Genomic DNA, 10,000 nt, shown 5'->3' with positions numbered 1-10,000 from the left:
CAAAGTTCTTTCTTAGTTATCCCCTCTTTAAATGTTGATGTAACTGTTGTTGAGGTTCTCCTTCTTAAGAAGAAAAACTACTTTTTCCCAGTAGTTGTGGTATGTTGTTTACTGCGTTCGACGTTCGGAGAACGAAATTCCTTATGTTTGTTATCCTGTGGTACCTGGTGATCCTGTGCATAGGGTGAGATTCAGCAAGTTTTCGTTTTTCTTCGTTTGTCTGCTTTTTCTGAGCCATCTTGAATTACGTCATACCCGGCTGCATGCGCATCTCGGTTTTGGTACGTCATATGCGCAAATGACGAACGACAACAACAACAACGACATCTTTATTTATACCATACAATGACAACAGTGAGAGAGAAAAAAAGAGGACTATATTACAAATGTAAGGTATAAAGCCGCATAGAAAATACCTAAGGAGCTAATCTGGCTAGGAGGCAAACTAATCAACTATTTCAAATAATATTTATCTCAGTTGCTGCGTGGACGTACAAGTATGAAGAAAAAGCAAGCACATGCACACACGCACACACAATCGCGCACCTCGTGAATTGGGAGCTCAAGCACGCCCGTTTTTGAGACGCGCACGGCGACCGGAAGTAAGTTGTATTCCCTTTTAACTTGTCTTCACACAACCACATTTACATTGCTAAGTATCTTTTCTCCATTAGAAACGATTAGTATAACAATCTGGGAGACACCACTGTCCTGGCACGCGAAATGTTCTCTTCCGGCTGCCATCCGCGTCTCAAAAACGCGTGTGCTTAAGCTCCCTATTGTTTGTATGGAATCAATTTGCACCGACACGCTGATCTTTGGAAAGGGGTATTTTTTAGCAAAAATCTCTTGACAACCTAAACAAATTCCAGATTTTCACAAATTTCGTTTATGTGACGTCATCACTTCTTAACTATAACTTTCCATTTTTCGCCACATTCCACAAGTCTCACATATATTAATACTTTCGATAGACTTTCTTTACCGGCATCTCGGCTCGTCTAGTGATACATACCTCCATAGTTCTCTCAACGAACGCACTTCATAGTCAGTGATTACTCCTTTTATATATTAAACATCGAGTTTCATAAATAAGCCCAAAAATACGCCATTCGCGCCGTTCAAACTTTTTTTGTATTTTCATAGCTATTAATTGGATTTTAGGTAATAGAGAAATGTCCGCAATATCTAAGCAGAAAGGGGCATACACCGTTAACGATATTTTCTCATCTAGACACCGGAGTTTAAAGAAGACCACCTTAACTGTTCCCACGTAAAAACCCACCTCAACTTTTTTCATGCACCGGGTAATTTCATCCGTTTCGCCGAACTCCGTTTTGTAAGCACCGCTGACCATGCGATCGCTAGCGACGTGCCTTCCAACAACCTGCACCACAGAGGTACAAACATCAATATTGCAACAATGAAATACCATGTCACGTTTTGGATGACACATCTCAGAATGTATGTATTTGAAGCGCGGCTTATATAAACGAAAGAGTAAAGCGATCCTCGCACATATCTGGACAATTTTAAGCAATTGTCTCTTAAAGACAGCTGAAAAATTGTCTATAAAATACAATTGCCCAGATAAGTGGAAGGATCACTCCACTCTCACATCTCAGAACGTAATTGCGTACAAACCAAACTTTAATGTTTAAGGTAAAAAAAGTCTCTGCTTACGAGCCAGAAGGTTCATCTGGCCGGCGCTTATCTCCGGTTTCTGTAACATGAAACGACTAAGAGTATTGCTACTCCCCCCTGCATGGGATGCTAGTCCATCGCAGGGTTACCCCCAGCATTACGCCGGTACCCATTTATACACCTGGGTGGAGAGAGGCACCGTGAGAGTAAAGTGTCTTTCCCAAGAACACAACACAATGTCCCCAGCCAGGCCCCGAACCCAGACCACTCGTTCCGGAGTCGAGCTCACCAACCATGAGGCCACCGCGCCTCCCAGAGTACCTCTTTAATGTTTAAGAGTACCTACCCTTTCCATTGCCTCAGTGATTTCACCAACCGTGCAGCGAACTCTTGCTGCCTGTCATTATAAACGGAAATGAACTGTGTATAATAGGCCTTAATCACACGGCGGATTGAAAACGTTTGTTTTTGTGCACCGAAACTCGTTCCCGAACATTTCAACTCGAGGTTCGGGGTACGAAATCTATTGTCTATGCCGCGTGAAAAAGACCCGTTATGATAAACCTTAATTATTTGATTACGCTCTTGGCAACTGCAAACTAGCATTCCATGAGCTCAGCCCTTATAAACATAGCTAAATTAATCCATCATCTATTCGCCTCGAACGGCACATGATACAAACTCACAATTGACCAAAGCTCCCAGAGGGCTTAATAGTCACGGGTTCTAGTCTCATTTAAGCTTGAATAGGCCATTTCCGAATTCATGTCTGCCTCCTCTTCAAAACGAGTCTAGGTAGGAAGTTTTTGTGACGATAATTAGTTCCACTTACAGTGCGACGCGCCTCACCGTGGCCACCTAAGGGCCGATTTACACGGTACGATTTTTGGTGCATGCGACAAGCTTAGGACAGACCTACGATATGACTTACGATTGTCGCAGCGTTTTAAAACATGTTTTAAAATGCTATTTAGCCCATGATGCATCGTTCTTAAACTTAAAATTCATGGCAACAAGGGCTAATTTGCAAACAAACAAAAGAATACTAAAAAATGGTGGCCATCTGGCCACCTTGGAATGAGATATTCCGCAGTTCAATATTTTTTGGCAACTTTGTACCTTAATAGAAAGATCTAATAGATTTCCCTCTCCTGTCTTGCAGCACTCGGAGATTGCATCCATGGCAGATTTTACCTTTAAAGAAAAAGTCCTTTTTCACATTATCTTTTAAAATGTATGATGAGAAGCAAAATATTATGCAACAACATCTTCTCTTCCGTAGTCTACATAAGTGAAAATCTCCTAGTAGTGAACATACATACTTAATTGACCACTCCCCATTGGGCCTTCCTGGGCCAATGAAACAGAAACAACAGCCACCACAGAACAGAAGCACAGCCTCGGAATCCCAACCAGCCAGAGACAAATCAGTTGGCCCTTTACAAGTGCAGCGGAGAAGTCGAACCATAGACTACCAGGATCAAGGCAAGCGCCCTAACAACTGGGCAGCACTGCCTACACCGGCAGTGTCGCGTCGGGTGAAGACATCACCTACATATCTCCATATTTAAAACAGATGGGATGACGTTTGTGTGAAGGTTAATTCTTAGGGCTACGATTATCATAAATGTTTCTATTTACATGAGGAAGATAGAGTTTGAGGGAAACTGAAGTGACGGCTATTGCCCGTATTTTCAGGCACAAATGATAGTGAAGTAATGGAGAGGGATACAATACACGTTCATCTTATTTCGAGTATTTCTGGTTATAACAGGTGACTTTCAACGTAGATATTCCGCATGTTGTTCTCACCTCGTCTGGACTTCTCTTTTCCTTGATTCGTTTCAGTTTCTCCAACTTGAGCATAAACGAACAAAGAAATAAAATGAAACAGTTCTTAATGTGAGGGGAGGGGTGGGGACAAACGATGAAATGTGAGATGGGAGGGGTGGGGCATGCAGAGACACACACAGGTACAGACACAGAGGCTCTCAGGTTACAGGACAATGGAAAGATGAAAACGATCAGGTAGGATTAAATCGCAAAACCAAAGACCATACTTTGAAGAAAAAGGAACTAATGGCATGATGTGGGAAGTTCTAACAGGGAAGGGTGACAGGGGGCTCCAATTTTGAAGAAGAGAAACGAGTATTTCCATCATAGCGATCGTCTCACACGGCCCTCAGAGGTGGAATAAACAGTATATTATCGAGGGAAGGTAACCGGTGAACAAAGAAAAAACCCCTCGGGCAATGTGGATAACTATTGTAGCACAAACTCAGACCAATTATGGCAAAAAACAGGATATGAATCCTGTCCGGAGAAATCAGTTCGAAAAGAGTACATTGGCTGGTTTTGTACTTTAGATGCATAATCCATCTGGGACTAACTTGGGCAAGCATTTTTCCAGCGTCTGTTAAATTCGTCTAGTATAACGATGGACACAGGACGCATGATGCGTTTGGACAAACTATCCAGTTTAGTGTGTCTTCGAAGACCTACTAAAGTGGATAGTTCGAACTGTGTCCGTCTTTATACTACACGAATTTAACAGGCACAGAAAGAAATCTTTGCTCAAAGTTTGTCCCCGACGGATTATGCGTCTTCTATATTTCGTCCCGTCTTTGCACTAGACGGATAACATTCGTCTGGACGGATTATGCGTCTGAAGTATAAAAACGGCCATTGAAGTAATCGTACAAAAAATCTAACCTGTTGTTCTCTGACTTTGGTGTTATCCACGACAAGCACTTCAATGGCCTCTTCTTTTTCCAAGCGATACTTGTTAACACCAACAATAGTTTCTGAGGATCACCAAACAAATAAATTCAGAAAAAGGACTATTAGGAATTGGCAATTCTTTAAGAAGCTCAAAACAACGTAAAGTTTAATAGAGGAGCTCCGGCGCGCGCGCGGAACACCATGGTTAAGAAAATATGATCGCCCATCGATTCTCTACTTGGACAAATCCCATAATACATCTCTTTTACCCTAAAAGATCATGCATAATCATTGTTTGCAATTCTCCTGGGACATGAAGATGAAGAGAATCGAAAACAATGTCTATGCAAAATTTTGGGTGGTAAAAGAGGTGTATTATGGGAGAATTAATGCGAGAAATTTTGGTTTTCGCTATAACGTAATCTTGCGACCCCCCGTTCGTACGTATGTACGTCCTCCCCTCCATCATGCTAATGTGACCAGTATTAAGTGAACATATCGCGGGCTCAAGTTTAGAGCTCGGCGCAAAAATGGCCGCCTCAGTGAAGGGGGTTTGTGTGGTTCGTATAAAAAGGTAAAGTCAGCTTACAGGCCTAGTGGCCCATCAGCCCGGAGCTTATCCCCGGTTTCTGTAGCATGAAGCGACTAGGAGTATTTCTACTCCCCCCTGGATGGGATGCTAGTCCATCGCAGGGTTACCCCCGGCATTTCGCTGGTAACCATTTATACACCTGGGTGGAGAGAGGCACCGAGGGAGTAAAGTGTCTTGCCCAAGAACGCAACACAATGTCCCCGGCCAGGTCCCGTATGTGGTTCGTATGTGCAAACATAATTGCTTTTTTTGGACTGTTCGAAATGATTTTTCGCAGAAAAACCTCTGCTAATGAATGGGAAAAATATCAGGGAAGCAATTTCAAGCAATTTTAGAACGGCAGCTGGACAATAACATCGAGGAATTAAGGTTAGTCTGATGGAGATTAACATTTGCGTTCCCTACTTGCACAAATCCCATGATATATCTCTTTTATCACATTGCTTGCGATTTCTTCTCGAACATGAAGATGTCCCAAGAGAAATCGAAAACAATGCCTATGCAAATTTTACTTTTTTTGGGGGGGGGGGGGGGGAACAATTTCCCCGGGGGGCGGGAGAGGAAGAGGTTTATTATGGGATTTGTGCAAGTAGAGAATCGTAGTCCGAAACGCAATTAACTATGCAAAACACAATCGCCTTTGTTTGTCGTCATGGAGAAATGACAGGTGTTGATACATAAGTAAAAAAATTCTCGGATTCTTCTTTTTCAGCCAAATTTGGTGGAAATATTGGTTGACTAAATTAAAAAACTTCTTTTTTCAACTTTTTTACCAGAACAATATTTTTGCGAATTTTTGTACTTACGACGCTTTCTGAAAAGTGCTGAATTTTTATTCTGGAAAACCTATTTTACAACCTTTAAAATGAGATATTCTAAGCCACATTGCTATAATAATTAAGTCCAGAAAAGTTATTTAGTTTCATAGGTCTTTGAGGACCCATGTTTTCAACCAAACGCAAATGATGTAAATAACCCGAGAGCTCTGCTTTTAGGCTTGGCTAAATCAATATATTAGTTTGTGCACGGCTCAGTTACATGGAGGCTTACAGGATCGATTGAATGAGTGTATGAGTGTCACGTTGGTTCCATTCCTTCAGGTTTAACAATGAGAGGGGCAAAATTGAACAAAAAAGGGTCTCCCTTAAATCCCATCACCTGAAAACGAGGTTAACCGCTGTCTCATCTTTTCGTGTGTTCACCGTCTCTTACCTGAGCCAGAGTCGATCCTCGCTTGTCGTTTAGCCGCACATTCCTCTATTCGCAGTTTTGGCATTCCAGCAGCTACTGCCTTGGCCATGCCTCCTAGCTCTTCCACCTATAAACCATTCATTACAAGTGTCCTGAAAAAGTGGGTTGGCCACATAGCTATGGATAACGACAGCAGTAGATAATTTCTAGTGCTAGAAAGGCCAGGAAATACGTATCATCATTTTCTCTAGTCACAAAAATAGGCCCACCCGAGGAAACTTAAAAGAAACTTTTCGGCCAAGGGAAGCAATTTCGGACGAATTTGATCATAATTGCTCCAGAGAGAGAGAGAGCAACAACACCAAATGACGGCAGGCCATAAGTATTTAAGATCTTAAGGGAAGGTTGGTCGCGTAGCACTGGATAACGACAGAACTACATAGTTCAAGTTTTCCTTTCATAGCATTCAATTTCCACTCAAGTGAAACATATTCCCTTTTCGTTGTGTTGGCCCATTTCTAAATTAGGGCCAACGTTAAGATGGATTTCCTTAGAATTCTAGTGCCACAAGCTTACCCTTTGGATAATTAAGGACGTTCGCGCGAAATTTTTTCAACATTGATTTTTTTCTGAAACTTTTACCACTGTAAGATAATGAGTTAGTTATGTCAGAAATGTAAAAAAAATGGGGGGTCACCGACTTCGTTTTGGAGAGAACATGCCCGGAAAAACACCCAAAATGTGACAAAATCGGGCTTCGTTAGCGAATAAGGTCAGTGTCTGTAAACCCAAATATATTGCAATTAAATCTTTGAAGTGAAATCGTCTCTGCCAAATATTGTTTAAGTGGACTTATTAAGTGAATTTAGTCAACTGGTGAGGTTCCTTAAAGATCAAGTTCGCATTTTAGCGACCACAGTTTCACGCGCCTTGCAGCCGCAAGATGGCAGGATTTGATGTCCCGTGAGCAGAAATCTTGAAATTTTTTTAACTTCCCACATTGATTTTTTGTTCATTTTTGGACAACGTGGAGATAATTGTAAATAAAATCCGTTTCTGGAAAGAAAAATAGGGGTCACCGAAGGTCCAAGAGCGTTAAATCCAGGCAAAGCTATAGCAATGGCCTTTTGCCCTATCATTTCTCATTTTATTACTTAGCGCGCGCGCACTCGTGTATGACGTGGCGTGTGCATTTGCGTGCGCAGTAAGGTGCGCAGAAACAATTGGCGCGAACGTCCTTAAACCATAAACAAGAAACGCGTTAGTACATAAACTCGTCGTGCATGCAGCCGCATTAACAGATTAAGCTAAAACTGTTGTCGCCTTACCTCATTAATAACCTCCAGTCCTTTTTCGTAAATCTCATCTGTGAGACACTCCATCATGAATGAACCTCCCCAAGGATCTGCAACCTGTCAAAAGAGCCAATCAAATGTTAGGAAACAAAGGTGCGAATCACAGTCTGTGTTGAAGGATAAACTAGAAACATTTGTAAGGCGTCTGTTTACTTCGTCCAGTAAAAAAAATGGGAACAAGACGCATTGGGCGTCCAGACGAACTATCTTATTTAGCACGTCTTCCCAGATACACAGAAGCAGATGATTCGCCTTGACACATAATGTGTCCTGCGCCTATCTTTATTCCAGAAGAACTACAAATGACGGCGCACTAAACATGTTTGTCCAAGTTCGTCCTCGATTGATTATGCTTCCCACAAAGTTCTTCAGACCACAACTCCGTGCCCTACTCTTTGCGGATAGTGGGTTGTTTCTTTTACGCGCAGCAGGGTTATGAACTTTGAAGGGTTGTGAGACGGGGCCTACGGTTTATCATCCTTATTTGAGAAGACTAGAGAGTCTACCCATTTGCAGATGTCATTAGTTATTTAAATACCCTGAGTGTTGGTCCGGCCGGAGTTTTGATCCCGCGACCTTCCGCAAAGTAGTTCAATGCTCAACCAACTGAGACAACTGGTCGGCGGCGATCAGTCTAGAAAATTTCGTCTGTAATTTTTTCCGTCTAGTTTAACTCGGGGACATTAGCTGCACATTAAGCTACTCTAAAACCCGAGGGTAAAGAAGGACATGTGATATGATACATATGATGCTATCATATACAAGTGGCACTGTCAAAGTTTAAATTCTCTGTCAAGACAGCAAAGAACGACAGAACATACGATACAGCGATGGCACTTAACGGAGTTTTTTCTCCCTGCCTTGTGGATCAACCTCCCCGAAAGACCTTATTCTGACACTTCACCACGGACATAACGTGTGTTGTGTCTCGGTTGAATGCCTTGTTGCCTGTTGGGTGACCTTAAGCCAAAGCACTCGCCAATAGACTTGAAACCAAGCACTTAAAACTACTGTATTTACTGTACATTTGGAATTCCTGATTCTTCTTGCAGTATGATCTGCGTGTTACGAGCAATCCTTGCGCTGAATCGAGTCGGTAGTGCCAAGGCCTCATCGAATGAGTTAGTGTGAAGGGACTGGGTTCCACCAAAAACTGCGGCCATAGCCTCGATTGTGGTACGGATGATGTTGTTGTAAGGATCCTGCGTATAAACGGACAGAAACAAATTTCAACGCTAACCCTAGAATTCACTTGGTCAGTTATTGCGAGATTATTAGGGGCATATACGACATGTGAGGTAAGGCACTAATTTATGAGTTACGCCCATGTTCCCACTTGAAAACATAAGGAAAACAGTGAAACTGCTGCACCCACTTTAAGTCAGCACAATGGCTGGAATAGACCTCTTTAGCTTGTACGTTTTGTATTCCCATTTCACACCATGTGATGTTACTCTACAGAACATGCTCTTTCAAATGCGGTCTTATGCATGAGCATATGTTTGTTTGTTATTTGTTTGTTTGAGAAGGTTGAAGTTCTGGCAGCTATTCAGCTGATGTGGACCTGCTATACCCACCCACCCATATACTCACAGAGGACAGCCACAACACCGGGAACTTCATCCCCTTCTCTTCTCGAATAGTGTGCATGTGGGTTCTTTAACGTCCCACAGGGAACTAATGAACATGGAAGATATTTATGAGACGGGGCCTACGGTTTATAGTCCTTATCCGAGAAGACTAAAAGTCTAACCATATGCGGGTGTAATTACAAAGGCAGCACTTTCTCCTCAGTTATTTTAAGACCCTGAGCGTTGGTCCGGCCGGAGTCGAACTCACAACCTCCCGCATGGCAGCCCGGTGCTCAACCAACTGAGCCACCGGTGCGCGAATAACTTACGAAAAACGTACGAATAACTTACAAAACAATAAAAGGAAAATTCCCTTGAGAACATAACGTGGTCTGAACTAGGAAAACAAAACGTAAAAGCCAAAGAGGTCAATTAATGGGATTGACAAACAGAATTTTAGACCTGCCCCCTTCCAAGTCCATGCCTCTGTCAATGGCCGAGATGATTTATACTTTGAACGAACTATCCGACTCAGACCTTTTACAATGAATAATCCGAACTTTCAACAAATTTCGTATTTAGAAGATTTATGAAGCAAACTGAGTCTGCTCCCGTTAATAGCCCTATTTCCGAGTTGCTGCATGCCTCAGTTTCAAAGCGAGTCCTGCTGCACAACCATTCAAATGGAAATGAGTTCCGTATTCTTATGCAAATCAAACTCATTTCCCTAGTTGAGCACCAAGACTCACTTCGAAACCGAGACAAACAGCAACTCGGAAATGGCCTATTCGTCTGACAGTATGACAAAAGCCCCGGCTACACGTTGTAACATTGTCACAAGAACACGTCCCAACACTGTTATTAGAACACATTTTGGAAATGTAGGATACGCATATGACATTGTTGGAAACGCGTCACTTTAGTCA

At 42.3% G+C, this 10,000-nt stretch overlaps 1 protein-coding gene across 1 annotated transcript in view; it reads right to left on the bottom strand.

Moving 5' to 3' along the window:
- The window catches only part of LOC138038838 (methylmalonyl-CoA mutase, mitochondrial-like), a 25,684-nt gene that overhangs the window by 4,790 nt on the left and 10,894 nt on the right, over positions 1 to 10,000 (bottom strand). The window contains exons 10-17 of the mRNA XM_068884909.1: positions 8,529 to 8,705; positions 7,477 to 7,560; positions 6,170 to 6,275; positions 4,357 to 4,448; positions 3,457 to 3,501; positions 2,764 to 2,838; positions 1,991 to 2,041; positions 1,286 to 1,387 (exon numbers count right to left, since the gene is read on the bottom strand). Of these exons, the coding sequence (XP_068741010.1) occupies positions 1,286 to 1,387; positions 1,991 to 2,041; positions 2,764 to 2,838; positions 3,457 to 3,501; positions 4,357 to 4,448; positions 6,170 to 6,275; positions 7,477 to 7,560; positions 8,529 to 8,705 (732 nt within the window). The remainder of the gene's footprint in view (positions 1 to 1,285; positions 1,388 to 1,990; positions 2,042 to 2,763; positions 2,839 to 3,456; positions 3,502 to 4,356; positions 4,449 to 6,169; positions 6,276 to 7,476; positions 7,561 to 8,528; positions 8,706 to 10,000) is intronic.

Source organism: Montipora capricornis, chromosome 1 (genome assembly GCF_036669925.1).
Source record: "Montipora capricornis isolate CH-2021 chromosome 1, ASM3666992v2, whole genome shotgun sequence".
NCBI classification, from domain to species: domain Eukaryota; kingdom Metazoa; phylum Cnidaria; class Anthozoa; order Scleractinia; family Acroporidae; genus Montipora; species Montipora capricornis.
Note: the sequence above shows the minus strand (reverse complement) of the source record. Positions and strands in the feature narration are given on the sequence as shown.